We start from the raw sequence: 19,373 nt of genomic DNA on the forward strand, positions 1-19,373 counted from the left end.
ACAATTACTAAAGTGAGACTAATAGCATCAAATTATTTTCAGAGTACCTTTTTCTTGCAAAAGTTTTAATCAGTGTTACTTACACTCATCCTATAGGGGTTGCATACCATTCCTGCATATACTTGGTACATGTATTAGTTTTAAGACTTACTGAACTTCAGCAGATAATCTTTGAGAGTTATTAGAGGAAAACAAATGATAATAGAGCCACCAAAATAGCAGCAGTTTTCTGTGGTGGCTCTCGACCAGTTATTCAGCAATGCCACCAACAGATGTCAGTTTAAGCTCAGAAGTGGAAAAGCAGAGAGCTCAGAGGGTCAGCTTTTTCATCAGTTCTTTTAATGTTATCGCCACAATTATGTGAGAATGACCTTGCTTAGAGAAAATTGTGTTATTTTTGAGATCTTTCCCCCTGTGTTGGAACTAGGCTGATGAAAGCATGGGCTTGACTTATTTATTGATTGTATTCGTTTTGTACATTCCCAGTCTCCTCTCTGACTTGGTGCAAATTCAGGATCTCTTAGTTAGTTTGTATATTTTGTGTCTTCAGGTATGATTTTTTCAGCTTATACCTTTATGTCAGTGCTATTATGTGCTGATAATTTGTTTCTCTAGCTACCACCGTAGCTTCAGGGAAAAGGCTGTCAGCCAACTCTGTACAGTTTATTTCTAAATTTTACTGTTTTCAGTTGAGTACGGATGAAGAATAACTCAAAGTTTATTCTTTTGATGATGGGCCCTTAACACCACCTGCCATGATAGCACTTGCTTTCTGACCAAGATCCTGAGGGAAAAAGCCACTTTATTATTAGAACTATGTTAAGATGCTTCCCAAAAAACATGGAGCAGTATTGTCTCAAAGTCTGTCCTTGGATGGCCTTGGATGCCTACATCAGGACTGTCTGATGTGTTGGTTAAAATTCAGATTCCTGGGCCTCATTCATACTTATGTGTATTGATATTGCTGGTTGTGGAGCCTGGGAATTCATATTTTTAGCAAAATCCCTCATTTTTACTCCATGTCTTATGTGTATTATACAGTTTGAGATGATCACCCAGGATATAGTCCAAAGACACTGGAGGCTGTTGAAGTATAGGTTGTATATATGGAAAAGGTTGGAATGTTTGAATTAATTTATAATGAAGATCCTTTTTAATTGAGTGTTCACATGCCAAAGCAAGGACAAACATTCAAAATGATTTTCTGTCTCTATTACAACATTTTCTTTTTTTTTTTTTAAATTTAATTATTTGAGATGAAGTCTCACTCTGTCACCCAGGCTGGAGTCAAGTGGCATGATCTCGGCTCACTACAACCTCTGCCTCCCAGATTCAAGTAATCCTCTTGCCTTAGCCTCCCGAGTAGCTGGGACTACAGGCATGTGCCACCATGCCCAGTTAATTTTTGTATTTTTAGTAGAGACAGGGTTTTGTCATGTTTGCCAGGCTGGTCTCAAACTCTTGACCTCAGGTGATCCGCCCACCTTGGCCTCTCAAAGTGCTGGGATTATAGGTGTGAGCCACCGTGCCCGTCTCTATTACAACTTTTTATTACAACTTCTTTATTTTGACTTTATTTTTTAAAATTATTTATTTTTATTTTTGAGATGGAGTTTCGCTCTTGTCACCCAGGCTAGAGTGCAATGGTGTGATCTCAGCTCACTGCAACCTCTGCCTCCCAGGTTCAAGTGATTCTCCTGCCTCAGCCTCCTGAGTAGCTGGGATTACAGGCACTTGCTACCACACCTGGCCAATTCTGTATTTTTAGCAGAGACAGGGTTTCACCATGTTGGTCAGGCTGGTCTTGAACTCTTAACCTCAGATGGTCCACCTGCCTTGGTCTCCCAAAGTGTTGGGATTACAGGCGGGAGCCACCACGTCCGGCCGACTTTATTTTTTTTTTGAGACAGGGTCTTGCTCTATCACCCAAGCTGGAGTGCGGTGGCATGATCATAGCGCACTGCAGCCTCGAGCTCCTGGACTCAAGTGATCCTCCTGCCTCGGCCTCGTATATAGCTGGGATTACAGGCAGTTGCCACCATGCCAGGCTAATTTTTAATTGTTTTGTAAAGATGGGGATTTCACTGTGTTGCCCAGACTGGTCTTGAACTCCTGGCCTCAAGCGATCCTCCTGCTTTGGCCTTCCAAAGTGTTGGGATTACAGGCATAAGCCACTATGCATGGCCTGTAACTTCTTTAAATGGCTATAATTAAACAGTTGGTCCTTTTAAGATTGGGCAATGGATGAATGGCAAATTGCATTTTTAAAAGAGGAGGGATTTAAAAAAAAACGGGAAAGATTGGGGCATTTGTCTCTAAAGGACTGTGGGCTCATTTAAGAAGTTTAGTGGTCATTCTTACCATCTTTGTGGTTTTTCCTGCCTGCATGGGATGCAAATTTTCTGTCTTAGGTGGGATTGATCAGTCCCTTGGAGGAATGTGTCTACTTTTTAATTGTGTTTAGGAGAGCTGACTGTATACAGTAGTTTTGTGAAAGAACAACATGAACCCATAGTAGAGCTAAATTCTTTTTTATTTTTTAAAAACTTTAGGTGGTTTCATGGACACCTCTCTGGGAAAGAAGCAGAGAAATTATTAACTGAAAAAGGAAAACATGGTAGTTTTCTTGTACGAGAGAGCCAGAGCCACCCTGGAGATTTTGTTCTTTCTGTGCGCACTGGTGATGACAAAGGGGAGAGCAATGACGGCAAGTCTAAAGTGACCCATGTTATGATTCGCTGTCAGGTAAATCTCCAGTTGAACTATGGGTCTGGCAAGATGTTGTCTTTGGGTGATTTTTCTGCTGGAAGAAGACAGACACCATTACATTCAAAGTCAGATTGTCTTTTTTTTTTTTTTTAATTATTTATTTATTTATTTTTTTGAGACAGGGTCTTGGTCTATCACCTACAGATGGGGTTTCACCACGTTGAGTCTGGTGACCCAAATCTTTGCGTGATTTTTCTGCTGGAAGAGGACAAACACCATTACATTCAAAGTCAGATTTTCTGTTTTTTTTTTTTTTAATATTCATTTATTTATTCATTTGAGACTAGGTCTTGCTCTGTCACCCAGGCTGGAGTGCAGTGATGTGGTAATGGCTCACTGCAGCCTCAACCTCCCTGGGCTCAGTTGATCTTCCCTCAGCCTCTTGAGTAGCTGGGACTACAGGTGTGTGCCACCATGCCCAGCTAGTGTTTGTTTTTTTTGTAGAGATGGTGTTTCGCTGCATTGCCCAGTGTGGTCTTGAACTAGGGCTCAAGAGGCCTGCCTCCTTCAACCTCCCAAAGTGTTAGGATTACAGATGTGAACTACTGTGCCTGATCCAAAGTCAGATTTTCTTTGGTCACTTAGTCAAGTTCGTCTATGCTTTTATTATACTTAATATATTAGTATAGATACTGTATTAGTATATAAGCATATTTAATATATTATTATACTTATCATACTTGAGTATATTGAGTATATTTACACTTTTAGTATATTTGTATACACACACCACATTTTTATTATTTATCTTTTTTTTGAGACAGAGTCTCCCTCTGTCGCCCAGACTGAAGTGCAGTTGGCTCACTGCAACCTCTGCCTCTTGGGCTCAAGTGATTCTCGTGCCTCACCCTCCTGAGTAGCAGGGATTACAGGTGTCCACAACCAAGCCTGGCTAATTTTTGTATTTTTAGTGGATATGGGGTTTTACCATGTTGGCCAGGCCACTGCATCCAGCCTATTATCTATCTTTTGATGGACATTTAAGTTGTCTCCATATACTAGCTATTGTGAATAATGCTGCAGTGAACATGAGAGTGCTTGAAAACACTAATGTAACATAAAGGTAACAAATAATAAATGTCATCTGTTTATCTTGAAAGGAACTGAAATACGACGTTGGTGGAGGAGAACGGTTTGATTCTTTGACAGATCTTGTGGAACATTATAAGAAGAATCCTATGGTGGAAACATTGGGTACAGTTCTACAACTGAAGCAGGTGAGCGGATTGGAAAGCTCAAGCTTTCTCCTTAAAAACTTAAAAAAAATCCTAATAGAGAATTTTGCAGACATACAGAGGTAGACAGAATAGTATCATCAGCCTCCATGTACCCATTGCAGCTTCAACTATCAAATCTTTTTTTTTTTTTTTTTTTGAGACAGTCTTACTCTGTCACCCAGTCTGGAGTGCAGTGTTGCAATTTTGGCTCACTACAACCTCTGCTTCCTGGGTTCAAGCGATTCTCCTGCCTCAGCCTCCCGAGTAGCTGGGACTACAGGTGCCCGCCACCATGCCTGGCTAATTTTTGTATTTTTAATAGAGACGGGGTTTCACCATGTTGGCCAGGCTGATCTTGAATTCCTGACCTCAGGTGATCTGCCCGCCTTGGCCTCCCAAAGTTTTGGGATTACAGGCGTGAGCTACCACGCCCGGCCCTAAATCTTTTCTTATTATGACTCCACTCACTGACTGCCTGCTATAGTACTTGGAAACATATTCCAGATTTATATTATTCCCATATTTATCTGTAAAAGGCCTTACAGAGGTTCTTTTTTTGAGATGGAGTTTTGCTCTGTCGCCCAGGCTGGAGTGCAGTGGCGTGTTCTTGGCTCACTGCAACCTCTGCGTCCTGGGTTCAAGAGCTTCTCCTGCCTCAGCCTCCTGAGTAGCTGGGATTATAGGCGGTGCCACTACACCCAGCTAATTTTTGTATTTTTAGTAGAGATGGGGTTTCACCATGTTAGCCAGGCTGGTCTTGAACTCCCGACCTCAAGTGATCTGCCCGCCTCAGCCTCCCAAAGTGCTGGGATTATAGGCGTGAGCCACTGCATCTGGCCTAAGGCCGTACAGAGTTTTAAAGCAAGTTTTCATTATAGATCCACTTCTGGTTACCTTTAGGTAACCTCACTTATTCCCTTTGGCATTGTTGCTATTTCAAATTTCACCTTTATGATAGTGGAAAATGATATAATCTCTTTAAATAATGTGGTCTATTCATAAAGAAAAATAGGCTTGAATTTATATCAGCAGAGTAAAGTGTATGTGGAGACTGAGGAAAGATACATTTTCTGGCTGAACAGAAAAGACGGTGAAACTATTTGAAAACTTTTATTGTGAATTACAGGGTCCTATGATCCCTCTGTTCGTGCCTTTATGAATATCAACATAGACTTTTTTTTTTGCATTAACACCCTTTTCTGTAATATTTTCTTTATTTTACATCAACTGCTGTACTTGATCAGCCCCTTAACACGACTCGTATAAATGCTGCTGAAATAGAAAGCAGAGTTCGAGAACTAAGCAAATTAGCTGAGACCACAGATAAAGTCAAACAAGGCTTTTGGGAAGAATTTGAGGTAAGTTATTAAAAAACTGTTTTTATGTGAGTTGTTATATCCTATTTTTAGTGGAGGAGAAGTTGGTCTTGTGTTTGGAATTGGACCTGAGAGACTTGAAACTGACGTCCTTTTTTAATTCGGCCATTGATTGACATGGAACAAGTTGCTGAGAGGGCTTCTTCGAAATAGAAGAGCATTGTGTTCTGAGGGAAGGGAGTTGGCAGTGAGTAGGCAATGGATGTGCCAACCGCTCCATTTGGCTCTTTTGGTTTGGACTGGTGGCAAAATCTCAGAGAAACAAAAGGATCTAATTTCTTTGAAAGATTTCCAACATGCACTGGGGTCTTTAGAAATAATCTATAGCCTAAGTGCAGCAAATGAGTATGAGTAAAAGAGAAACACCTTGTGGTTGCTTTTTTTTTTTTTTTTTTTGAGACAGGGTCTTGCTCTGTCGCCGAAGCTGGAGTGTAGTAGCGTGATCTCGGTTCACTGCAGCCCCGACCTCCCTGGGCTCAAGTGATCCTCCCATCTCAGCCTCGTGAGTAGCTGGGACTACAGGCACATGCCACCATGCCCGGCTAATTTTTGTATTTTTGGTAGAGATGAGGTTTTGCAGTGTTGCCCAGGCTGGTCTTGAACTCTTGGGCTCAAGTGATCCTCCTCCTTAAGCTTCCCGAGTAGCTGGGACTACAGGCACACGATACCACGCCCGTCTAATTTTTGTATTTTTTTGTAGAGATGGGGTTTTGCAGTGTTGCCCAGGCTGGTCTTGAACTCTTGGGCTCAAGTGATCCTCCAGCCTTGACGTGCCAAATGTGGTGGCTTTAATTTCAGAGTTAAAATTGATAACTCTGGTAAGTTAAGTGCACTGATTTCTTTTTTTTTTTTAATTATTTTTGTTGATTATACAAGTTCTGGGATATAATCAGAACCTGCAGAACGTGCAGGTTTGTTACGTAGGTATACATGTGCCATCGTGGTTTGCTGCACACATCAACCCGTCATCTAGGTTTTAAGCCCTGCATGCATTAGGTATTTGTCCTAATGCTCTCCCTCCCCTTTAATGCATCAGTGAAAAAGTGATGATAGGCTGGGCATGGTGGCTCACTCCTGTAATCTCAGCACTTTGAGAGGGTGAGGCAGGCGGACCACTTGAATCCAGGAGTTTGCCACCATTCCCAGACAGTGTGTGTGATGGTCCCCTCCCTGTGTCCATGTGTTCTCATTGTTTGGTTTTCAGTTCCTGTGTTAGTTTGCTGAGAGTGATGGTTTCCAGCTTCATCCATGACCCTGCAAAGGACATGAACTCATTCTTTTTTTATGGCTGCATAGTATTCCATGGTGTATATGTGCCACATTTTCTTTATCCGGTCTATCATTGATGGGCATTTGGGTTGGTTCCAAGTCTTTGCTATTGTAAATAGTGCTGCAATAAACATATGTGTGCATATGTCTTTATAGTAGAATGATTTATAATCCTTTGGGTATATACCCAGTAATGGGATTGCTGGGTCAAATGGTATTTCTGGTTCTAGATCCTTGAGGAGTCACCACACTGTCTTCCACAATGGTTCAACTAATTTACACTCCCACCAACAGTGTAAAAGCGTTCCTATTTCTCCACATCCTCTCCAGCATCTGTTGTTTCCTGACTTTAAGTGAACTGATCTCTTTCCTGAAACTAACTTGGGTTGGAGAATGTCCCTGATGGGAATGTGCTGTGTTCCCATTGCACTCTTCTATATCACTTACCCATTGACAATGTGATCTCTTTTGTTTTCTCCTCATCCATTTGACAGAAAACTTCAAAAACAAGGATTCTGGCATATTTACCTTTGCAGTTGTCCCCAGCATGTAGCACAGTGCCTAGTACACAGAAGAAACTCCATAAATGTTTGTTGAATGAGTAATTTACATTTCTCTTATGTTTACATCATTTTATTTTCCTGTTCTGTTTTATGGGAATGATTATTCTATGCTTTTTGAGGACTACAATTTATAAATATTTGTGGAATAAATGAATAAGTGAATGACTGGGCAAATAAAGTCCTTTTAGCCGGAGTATGTCTGAACAACTTGCTGAGATAGATATGATTTCCCATTTTCCAGCTGAGGGGCCTAAGGGAGGTTAAGTAAATTATTCAACCTTCATACCACAGTTTTTGTTTTGTTTTGTCTTGTTTTTTTCCTCCTGAGATAGAGTCTCACTTTGCTGCCCAGACTGGAGTACAGTGGTACAATCATAGCTCACTGCAGCATCCAACTTCTGGGGTCACGCCACCCTCCCACCTCAGCCTCCTGAGTAGCTGGGACTACAGGTGTGCACCACCATAGCCGGCTAATTTTTCATTTTTTGTAGATATGGGGTCTCACTCTGTTACCCAGGTTGGTCTTGAACTTCTGAGCTCAAACAATTCTCCTGTCTTGGCCTCTCAAAGTGTTGGGATTACAGGCGTGAGCCACTGTGCCCGGCCCATACCACAGATATTGATTGAATTCCAGCACTGGGGAGGAGTGTAGAATAGAACATTCTCAGTCCTTGCTCAACATTGCTGAACAGAGACTTGAATTTGAGTTTATTCTTTCATCCCAGGCTTCGGGTTAGGCTCTGAAGACACTAGTGAACAAGACAGACAGGGTTACTGCCTTTAAAGGGAGCTTCTAGTTGAGAGAAGGAAAACAGTGATGAAAAGCATCAGTGAAAAAGTGATGATAGGCTGGGCGTAGTGGCTACTCCTGTAATCTCAGCACTTTTAGAGGGTGAGGCAGGCAGATCACTTGATTCCAGGAGTTTGAGACCAGGCTGGGCAACGTGGTAAAACCCCGTCTCTACAAAAAAATACAAAAAGTAGCTGGGTGTGGTGGTGCGCACCCACAGTCCCAGCTACTCTGGGGGTTGAGTTGGGAGGATTGCTTGAGCCTGGGAGGTTAAGGCTGCAGTGAGCTGAGATCACGCCACTGCTCTCCAGCCTGAGCAACAGAGCTAGAACCTGTCCCAAAAGAAAAAAAAAAATTGATGATAAACATAATGAGACAGAATTTTGAAATCTCAGCCTCACTGTTGCCTTCCTTGTCCCCTGCCTGCCTAAATAATAAAAGGCAGCATTTCAGCAGTCATTCATTTCATTACGTTCACTTCATTTCACCTTCATAAAGCCTCATGAGGTAAAATGGGGAGATACAGAAGTTTTAGAAACCGCTCATCAAAATTGAATGGAAAACCGATTGTTCCAAAACTCTTTAGTGTGGAAAATTTCTATTACATGCAAAAGTAGAGAGAACGGGATAGTTATAGCAGTATACCTGACACCCAGCATTAACAACTGTTGATAATATGGCCAATCTTTTTCAACTCTGCCCCACTCACTCCCCCAGCCTTGACTTGTCTTGAAGCAAATACTTTTTTTTTTTTTTTGAGATAGAGTTTTTTTTTGTTTTGTTTTTTTGTTTTTGAGATAGAGTCTCACTCTGTCCCCCAAGCTGGAGTGCTGTGGCTTGATCTTGGCTCACTACAACCTCCGCCTCCTGGGTTCAAGTGATTCTTGTGCCTCAGCCTCCTGAGTAACTGGGATTACAGGCGTGCACCACCATGCCCAGCTAATTTTTTGTATTTTTAGTAGGGACGGGGTTTTCACTATGTTGGCCACGCTGGTCTCAAACTCCTGACCTCAGGTGATCCGCCTGACTTGGCCTCCCAAAGTGCTGGGATTGTAGGTGTGAGCCACTGCTCCTGGCCTTGAAGCAAATCTTACACATCATTTCATCTGTAACTATTTTGTTTCAAAAAATTATAACCTGAATAGCATTATCATATCTAAAACTATTAACAGTATTTCCTTAATATTAACACATATCAGTCACTATTCACATTTTCCTGATTGCTACACACACACACACACACACACACACACACACACACACACACACACTTGCAATTTGTTTTTTTTTCTTTTTAGATGGAGTCTCACTCTGTTGCCCAGGCTGGAGTGCAATGGTGCATTCTCAGTTCACTGCAACCTCCACCTCCTGGGCTCAACTGATTCTCTTGCCTCAGCCTCCTGAGTAGCTGGGACTACAGGTGCCCACCACCTCACCTGGCTAGTTTTTGTATTTTTAGTAGAGATGGGGTTTCACCATGTTGGCCAGGTTGGTCTCAAACTTCCGACCTCAGGTGATCCACCCACCTTGGCCTCCCAAAGTGCTGGGATTACAGGCATGAGCCACTGTGCCCAGCAGCAATTTGTTTGAATTGAGAGTGCTTTCTTCCACCTTGATTATGAAAAAATTTCAAATGTGTATAAAACAGATTCATATAAAGTATCCTGATATGCCATTATCAGCTTTATCAATTATCCCTGACATCGTATTTTTTATTTATAAATATTTCAATATTTGTAGAATCCTTAAAAATGCATCACATAACCCAACATTGTTTGTATTATACCAGTTGTCTTATAATTTAAAAATATTTTGTTCAATCATTTTTCAGATAAGCTTCACACACTGTGGTTGGCTAAGTCTCATAGTATTTCTGTTGTAAAAATCTTAAGTCTGGGTGCGGTGGCACACGGCTGTCATTCCAGCACTTTGGGAGGCCGAGGTGGGCGGATCACGAGGTCAAGAGATTGAGACCATCCTGGCCAATATGGTGAAACCCGGTCTCTACTAAAAATACAAAAATTAGCTGGGCGTGGTAGTGCGTGCCTGTAGTCCCAGCTACTCGGGAGGCTGAGGCAGGAGAATCGCTTGAACCCGGGAGGTGGCAGTTGCAGTGAGCTGAGATTGTGCCATTGCACTCCAGCGTGGAGACAGAGCGAGGCTCCATCTCAAAACAAAACAAAACAAAACAATCTTAAGTCTCTTAGAATACTTTGATGCCCCTTCCATCTCTCTTTTTCTGTCTTCCTTCCCCCTCTCCCTGTCTTTTCTGCTGTTGAAGAAAGCAGATCATTTGTCCTGAGAGTTACTTATAGTCTGAATTTTGCTGAGTGCCTCTCTGTGGTGGACTTAAGCATGTATCCATCCCTTATATTTCTTGTAAGTTGATCTATCTAGAGACTTTATTGGATACAAGTTTTCTTTGGCAAGATAGCATGTATGGTGGTGTATCAGGAGGTGTTTATGTCCTGTCGTTTCTTCTCTGATTTTCTTAGCAGCTCCTGATCATTATTACTTAGATCCATTAATTCATAAGGGACTGTATGGTAGTGATATTGTAATTTTATCATTCTTCTTCATTTGTTAGGTTGGAGTATTTCTATAAAAAGCTTTTCATCGCCGAGGGTTGATTTCTTCCTTCTTACTGAGCAGTTTTCTTTTCTTTTTCTTTTTTTTTTTTTTTTTTGAGGTAGGTCTCACTGTGTTGCTCAGGCTGGTGTGCAGTGGCGCAAACACACAGTTGCAAACTCTTGGGCTCAGGTGATCCTCCTGCCTCAGTTTCCTGTGTAGTTGGGACCACAGGTGCATGCCACCATGCCTGGCTAATTTTCTGATTTTTTTGTAGAGATGAGGTCTCACTTTGTTTCCCAGGCTGGTCTTGAATGTCTGGGCTCAAGCAATCTTTCTACCTCAGCCTCCTGAGTAGCTGGGACTACAGGCACATACCACCATGTCCAGCTAATTTTTTTATTTTTATTTTTAGTAGAGATGTGGTCGTATTATGTTGCTCAGGATGGTCTCCAACTGCAGAGCTCAAGTGATCCTCCTGCCTCAGCCTCCCAGTGTGCTGGGATTATAGGTGTATGACATGCATGAGCCAGTGAGCCTGGCCAGATTCTTTTTTCCTGATTTGAAATCTGTTATGGGTTCAATTGATACTTCCAAATCAAACTCAGGGCTTCAGGATTTTTACTAACCTCATTGATCTTACCCATGTATCTCCTTTCTCTAGTGCCAAAAATCCTACTTCTTGAAGCCATAATAAGATTATTCATTTGTTTTATCCCACATTACACACAACAATCTTAGAATAATGACTTCCCAATAATATGATTACTGAAAACAGTTTAATTTTTTTGCACTTTTCAAAAAAATCCTTCAGAGATGTGTAGTCAAGTTACTATATTCTGCTGGGCACAGTGGCTCACGCCTATAATCCCAGTACTTTGGGAGGCCAAGAAGGGAGGATCGCTGGAGCTCAGGAGTTTGAGACCAACCGGGGCAATATAGTGAGACCCAGTCTCTACAAAAGAAGATTAAAAATTAACCAGACATGGTGGCACGTACCTGTAGTCCCAGCTATCGAGAGGCTGTGGCGAGAGCAGGCTTAAGCCCAGGAGTTTGAAGCTGCAGTGAGATACGATTGTGACACTGTACTCCAGGGTGACAGAGCAGGGACCCTGTTTTTTAAAAAAATATATAAAAAAACTTCCTGTGCCTTAGACTCATTTGTAATCGTCCTTCTCTCTGTGTGGCTATATGCTAACTGGGTATATGGTTAGTTTATTTGTTTCATTTTAAAAAATCTCTTTCTGTTAAGTTTTATTTATAATTACACAAATATTGGCTTTGATAGTCAAATTGAAAAAACAAAGTGTATTCAAAGAAGTCTACTTTCTATCCTTGTCCTTTCCTGTCTATATTTTAGCCATAGTATAAAAAGTTATGGTTTATCATTACATTTCAAAAATATAAGAAGATATTCCCATATCCCACTTTTTCTTAAACAGTAGCATAACTTTACATACTTTTTTCTAACCTTGCTTTTTTAAATATCCTGGACATTCTGGATATCCATAGTAGTGTCTAGAGATAGTCTTCATTCTTTTTTTACTGTATAGTAATCCATTGTGTAGTTGTACCATAGTTTATTCAACTTATTGATGGGCATTTGGGTAGTTTCCAAATGTATCACAGAGAGGATTACAGTGAATAGCCTTGTGTATGCATCCTGTTTTACTTTTGCTGACTACTGGTAATATTAACATTTTTTATGTTCTGTATTTAAAAAATGGTGGTTATTATTCATCTATAGCTTTTATTATACATGACTTTGGTTAGCAGGCTTTAACCTTTTAGCATAACATTTGCAAGCTACTTGTTTTAATTAAAATTTTGGTTAAATGTAAAAAATAGTGAGCTATTTTGTAATCTAGATTCAATAGAATCTTATACTTCCTTTACAAATGATAGCTGAGTTGATCATTTGTGTAAATGACTGTGAACTTAAAAATTACGGCATTTAAAAAAAATTTTTTTTTAACATTTTAAAATTATTTAAAATAATAGACACACAAAGTAAAAAGAGAAGAAAAAAAAAGAGACAGGGTCTTGCTATGTTGCCCAGGCTGGTCTCAAACTCCTGGGTTCAAGTGATCCTCCTGCCTTGGCCTCCTAAAGTGTAAGCCACCACACCTGGCAAAAATTAATTTCTTTAAAACAAAAACATTACAGGTTATCTGGTACCATGGTAGCTTCTTTAACACTAGGTTCACTTAGAACAAAGCTTAGGAACAAAGTCAGACTCTCACAAAGAGCTTATGTGGCAATGGGGTATTTTTTGCAATTCCATTGGTGGGGTCAAGATGTGAGTTTAGAAGGAACTCTTAGCCTGACTCTTCTGGCCATGGAAAAAGATGGTTGGTTCTAAATGCTGACCTGATGATTTTACACTGTCACATCTCAAATTGTTGTCATCTTTTATATGTTATTAACAACAAAAGGGAAAAATTGAGTTGACTTTAAGAGGAAGTGGAAAATAACGAGATCACATCTATACTCTACAGGCTCTTCATAGAGGTCAGACTGAGGTGGTAAAATTGTCGTGCACTAAATTAGGGCATTAACGTTTCATGGAAACTGAAGCTATATCTAAATAGCTGATGGCCTGCTTTCTAGATCTCCTATGTACCTGCTTCTCAAATTCAGTCTGTTTTAAAAAATTGCCCTTTGAGGTTGGAACCAGGGAAATAAGGCTGAGAACAGAATAAGCCATTATTGAAAAAATTAGAAACTTGGAAGCAGATACTCATAATCTAAATCCTCTGAAGCTAAAGTTTGATCCACAATAGCAAAGCATTATCATTTTAGTGATTGTACCTTTGTTGTTTCCTGGAAGGTGATAAATTTGGGATCACTTTCTTCTTACAGTGTGCTCTGATAGTCTTTAAAACAAACCAGAGCTCTAAATTGCAATGCCATTGGTAATTTAACTCTGATTTGTCTCTATGCCTGTCTCCTGGTGTTCTGTAAAATTCTACATGTCATTTCAGGTATCTCTATCCAGAAGACGTTACTTTTGCCTTTGATGCACTTTAAAATGTGAAGTCTCTTGTGAAGCTCTTTGTTTCTTTTCTCCTTTGCTGCTGAAATAAATTCAGGTTGATGATTTCCTTCTAGGATATGTTGTGTGATCTAGACATTGCAAACCCAAGTCTTTGATTTTTTTTCCCTACAGATTGCCTATTTCTTTTTTATTTTAATTTTTATTAGTTATTATTATTTTTGAGATGGAGTCTCACTCTGTCACCCAGGCTGGAGTGCAGAGGTGTGATAGCTCACTGCAACCTCCACCTCCCGGGTTCAAGTGATTCTTGTGCCTCAGCCACCCAGGTAGCTGGGATTACAGGCACGCACCACCACTCTCAGCTAATTTTTTTGTATTTTTAGTAGGGATGGGATTTCTCCATGTTGGCCAGGCTGGTCTCAAACTTCTGACCTTAAGTGATCTTCTTGCCTTGGTCTCCAAAAGTGTTGGGATTATAGGCGTGAGCCACCGTGCCTGGCCAGTTATTAATTTTTTTAAAGAGATGGGGTCTCACTATCTTGCCCAGGCTGGAGTGCAGTGGCTCTTTACAGGCACTGTCATAGTGCACTGCAGCCTTGAACTCCTGGGCTCAAGTGATCCTCCTGAGAGGCTGGAATTATAGGCACATGCCACCGTGTCCAACAGATTGCCCATTTGTGATCTGTGTAAATATCTCTCACTTCCTGCAGTATCTCTGCTCAAGAATGTAAAGAGATGGATAATATTTTTAGATTTGTTGAAATAAAGTAAAGTTCTGCTCAAGTGAGAATGACACTAACTAAATGAAAAGGCCGGTTATAATTCTGTAATTTTGTGCCTGCAATGTGTGTTATTGTACACTTGAATCGGCCCTGTGCATTGTGGCGAGGTGCATATTGCATGGTTGTATTGAAAAGGTTTTTGGGCCGGGCGTGGTGGCTCACACCTGTAATCCCAGCAATTTGGGAGGCTGAGGCAGGCGGATTACCTGAGGTCAGGAGTTCAAGACCAGCCTGGCCAACATGGCAAAACCCCGTCTCTACTAAAAAATACAAAAAATTAGCTGGGCGTGGTGGCAGGCGCCTGTAATACCAGCTACTAGGGAGGCTAAGGCAGAGAGAATTGCTTAAACCTGGGAGGCAGAGGTTGCAGTGAGCTGAGATTGTGCCACTGCACTCCAGCCTGAGTGACAGAGCAAGACTCTGTATCAAAAAAAAAAAAAAAAGGTTTTTGCCCTCTCTCTGTACCTGCTGCTCCCTGTTGAGTCCTATAGGCCTGAGCTGCCAGGGGGTACTGTGGGCTGAGACCGGACATTGCAACCGACTGCAAGGCACTGCGGGACCCAGGTTGTGGATGGACTGTCCCTCGGGCTTTCTTCTTTCCATTCATCTTCCTCCTCTAACTCCCCTCTGTATCCAGTATCCTTGCTCTCCATACACCTGCTTCATTCTTTTTCCTTCAGTAGATTTTTCTGCTTCTTGACTTACAAACCCTACTTCTAGCCCCTTTCAGATATTGAAACTAGCAACTTTCAGTCTTTATGCCAAAGTCTCAGAAATTCTCATTGACTCAGATGCCATCCATCTCTAGTCCAAAGAACAATGTCAAGGACATGAACATGTGGAACAAAAGTGTCTGCTGTGGACACCTTTGGGGAGAAATAGTTTTCAGTGGTGAGGGTTGTAGTGAGTTGGGCAGATGTCCCAAAAATATCTACCAAAAACTATAGACACTGCTGGTTGCAGTGACTTATTCCTTCCTTCATTCAGCAAATATTGATTGAACACCGACTCTATGTCTGGTTCTATTCTAGGTTTTGGGGATGGAGCAGTGAACAAATCCGTCTTTATCTTTATGGAGTGTACAGTCAAGTGGGAGAGACAGGCAGTAAACAAAGAAGCAGTTCAATATTCAATCTGTGAGATGGTGATAAGTGCTACAGAGAAAACAAAGTAGTGTAAGATAAAAAGGGTGTTTTGATAGGCCTTTACTGTTTAGGTCTCTTTGATAAGGTGGCATTTGAACAAAACTCTGAAGGAAATAATGGAGCCAACCATGCATATAACCTCAGGGAGAACATTCTAGGTAGAGGGAACAGCAAGTGCAAAGGCCCTGAAGTGGGGGTTTGTTTACCATGTTGCACAATCTGCACACAGGCCAGTACAATTGGAATGGATGGGAAATGTACAAGAGAGAAGTTGAAAAGGCCAGGTGCGGTGGCTCATGTCTACAATCCCAGCATTTTGGGAGGCTGAAGTGGGAGGAATTTGAGATCAGCCTGGGCAACAGAGCCAGACCTCGGGTTCTCTACAAAAAAAAAATAAAAAAAAAGAGCTGTGTATGGTGGTGCACACCTGTAAAGAGGCTGAGGCAGGAGGATTGCTTGAGCCCAGGAGTTCGAGGCTGCAGTGAGCTATGATTATGCCACTGCACTCCACCCTGGGTGACACAGTGAGACCCTCTCTCAAGAGGGAGATGGAGGTGGAGCAATGGTGGACGGGTCCCATCATGAAGGGCATTGTGGGTCACTGGAAGGCCTTTTGCTTTTACTTGGAGGAAGATGGAAAGCCTGTGAAAAGTTTTGAGCACAGAAGCGAGGGGATCACTCTGGCTGCTGCATGGAGGAGAGTCTATGAGGGGTAGGTAGAGGTAGGGAGACCAGGAAGGAGGCTGTCGTAATCACCTGAGCAGAAAAGTGATGGTGCTTGGCCCAGGGCAGCAGCAGTAGAAGTGGTTGGATTCTAGAGCTATTTTGGATGTAGAATTGCCAATATTTGAAGGCAGATATGATAGATCATGTAGCATGACAGAACTGAGTCAAGGATAAGATGAACACTTTTGACTTGAGCAACTGGTAGGATGGAGTTGCCATTTTCTTAGGTGTGGGAGACTGGAAGGAACAGTCTTTCGGGGAGGTGATCAGCTTTCATTTTGGATATGTTGAATTTTCAATTGGCTGTGAGACATCCAACTGGAAGATGATTCTTCAGTGAATTTTATGATATTACAGTTGGGATTGTGCTAGAATGTTCTTCTTGCCTCACTTCTTCATCTGGCTAACATCTCTTTATTCTTCAGTTCCCAGCCTCAAGGGCATTTTTGCAAGGAAACCTTCCTCGATTCCCATCCCCACGCTTGGGCGTTCTTCCTATTATATGTGTGTGCATAGCAGCACATCCCTTCCTTTATAGTACTTATCATCCTTGAAGTTCATAAATAATTTTTGTGGGTATTGGTTTAATGTGCTATGAATCCACAGAAACAGATAACATAGGAAGGTCTGTTGGAATAAAGAGAGGTTTTATGACTGGGTGTGGTGGCTCATGCCTGTCATCCCAGCATTTGAGAGGCTGATGCAGGCTGATTGCTTGAGGACAGGAGTTCGAGACCAGCCTGGTGGTGAAATTGTTTTACCAACATGGTGAAATCCTGTCTCTACTAAAAATACAAAAATTAGCCAGGCTTGGTGGCGAGCACCTGCAATATCAGCTATTCAGGAGGCTGAGGCAGTAGAATTGCTTGAACCCAGGAGGTGGAGGTTGTAGTGGGTCGAGATCGCACCACTGCATTTCAGCCTGGGCGACAGAGTGAGACTCTGTCTCAAAAAAAAAAAAAATAAAATAAATAAAAAAGAGGTTTTGCTCAGATGACACTGATAGGGAACAATAAAGAGGCACAGTTTGATCCTACTGTTTTATGTCTGCTATTTGCAAATTTCCTTTTTTTAATTTTAACTTTTTTAAAGAGATGGTGTCTCGCTATGTTGCCCAGGCTGTTCTTTATTTTATTTTAAGTTCCTGGGTACATGTGCAGCCAGGCTAGTCTTGAACTCCTGGCCTCAAGCAATCTTCCTGCCTCAGCCTCCCAAAGTGCTGGGATTTCAGGCATGTGCCACTGTGCTTGGCCTATGTGCATATTTTCTAGGAAAATAACCTGGATCAGTCCACAGACCCCACAAAGACAGGCAGTCCTATTTTGTTCCCTGTAGCCCCAGAATCCAGCTGAAAGCCTGGCACACAGTAGGAACAAAATAAGTATTTGTGGCATGTTGGATCTGAGCTATTTCCTGTATTGAGAGAGTCGTATTGGATTCAGACCCTCTGTGTATATTCAATGAATAGCTATCTGATGCTTACAACATATGAAGGAATGTTCTGGGCTTTGCTTTAAGATGTTCTGCTTTGGTATCCTACAATTTGTGTTCGGATGGAGCCCCTGTTTGAGGTGTGGTGAAACCACAGTTTAAGTCTCATCTCTACCAACTAAGCTAGCTGGGTGGATGTAGGATGCGCATTTTAGTCTTTGAGATCCCTGTACCCACGTGCCCAAGAATTGGTAGTGCTGAATTTCAGAAAGATTTTAGTTTTTAAACCTTTTTAGATTTAAAAAATACCATAGTACCAAAAAACCCCTCAAAAGCCCCAAACAAGAAACCCCTATACAACACCTTATTAACTGGGGTTATTTTTTCCTAGGGCTTTAACACTTGTTTCCCTTAGTAATTTCTTTATCTCTTTTTTTTAAAAGCCCAGCCTGCTGTCGTGCTAGCCTCTCTTCTCTGTGGTGGTCCAAAGCTGTTTTCAGCTTGCACTAGCATTGTGGTCATTTCGCTGACAGCTTCATAGATGTCCCGGATTCCACCAGCAGCTCTGCTAACTGAAGTTCTCCAGGAGAAGCTAGTGTGTCTTCACATCCACAGTCCAGTTTGGTTTCTTTAAAGTGATTACATCCTGCTTAGGGGAGCTATAAATTCTACTTTGAGATGGTTAGGTTTTATGGAAACAAGACTTTAACTGCACCCCAGAGCTGTGTCTAGAATAATAATTCTTGTCGGTGATCTCTAGTGGAAATCTTCCCCTGGTGACTAAGCAACACCGCAGTGAACAAAACCCTCAAGCAGGGCTCCAACCTCATGCTTAAAAATGCTCTAGGGTGGCAGGCTTGCCCTGTAACCAGGATTTTCTATCTACGCCTGAGTTCTCAGACTTAGTAGAGGAGCTGCTACTTTCCTGTGGGTAGAACATTTCAGTAGTTAGAGGTTTTATTCCATAAGCTAAATGTTACATTCTGGAGAAATTCCTTTCTTTCTGTTGGAATATTTCTTTCTCTCTTATTCCTTATCCCCCCGCACCCCCCATGGCTTTTTGTTGTTGTTGTTTTTGTGGTAGAGTCTCACTCTTGTTGCCCAGGCTGGAGTGCAGTGGCATGATCTTGGCTCACTACAGCCTTGACTTCCTGGGCTCAGGTGATCCTCCCACCTCAGCCTCCCAAATAGCTAGGACTACTGGTGTGTGCCACCATGCCTGGCTAATTTTTTCTAATTTTAGTAGGGACAGGGTTTCGCCATGTTGCCCAGGCTGGTCTTGAACTCCTGGGCTCAAGCAATCTGCCCACCTCAGCCTCCCAAAGTGCTGAGATTACATGTGTGAGCCACTGTGCCTGGTCACCTATTTCATTTTGAAGATGAAGAAAGTGACTCCCAGAAGTGAGAAAGTTGCCCCCAGGGATGTGACTGGCAAATGGTTGGCTGAGGTTTGAACTTGGGGACTTCTGACTCCATGTCTACCATGCCATGCTTTCTTTCACTCAGCCATTGAGATTCTCCTGCCCAGTTCTTAAGGCCCCCACTGTTTTTCTCACTCTCCCCATCTCTTCTCTTTCCCCCCCACTTCCTAGTTCACAGCTTCCAGACTTGCTGCCTGGTCTCCTTCACTCTTCTGCATGCTCGCTGGCATCATGCCACCTTTGCATTTGCCCCCCCACCCCCAACTTGCGAGGTTGCCTCCCTTTCTTCCCTATACCCATCTAAATTTTTTACCTGTT

At 41.9% G+C, this 19,373-nt stretch overlaps 1 protein-coding gene across 4 annotated transcripts in view; it reads left to right on the forward strand.

The window, feature by feature from the left end:
* Positions 1-19,373, forward strand: part of PTPN11 (protein tyrosine phosphatase non-receptor type 11) — a 96,466-nt gene that overhangs the window by 32,025 nt on the left and 45,068 nt on the right. For all 4 annotated transcript variants that reach the window (XM_009248272.4, XM_009248271.4, XM_024257264.3 and 1 more), the window contains exons 4-6: positions 2,553-2,745; positions 3,870-3,986; positions 5,231-5,344. In XM_009248272.4, coding sequence (XP_009246547.2) covers positions 2,553-2,745; positions 3,870-3,986; positions 5,231-5,344 — 424 coding nt within the window. The remainder of the gene's footprint in view (positions 1-2,552; positions 2,746-3,869; positions 3,987-5,230; positions 5,345-19,373) is intronic.

The sequence above is a fragment of the Pongo abelii genome, chromosome 10 (genome assembly GCF_028885655.2).
Source record: "Pongo abelii isolate AG06213 chromosome 10, NHGRI_mPonAbe1-v2.0_pri, whole genome shotgun sequence".
In the NCBI taxonomy this organism is placed as follows: domain Eukaryota; kingdom Metazoa; phylum Chordata; class Mammalia; order Primates; family Hominidae; genus Pongo; species Pongo abelii.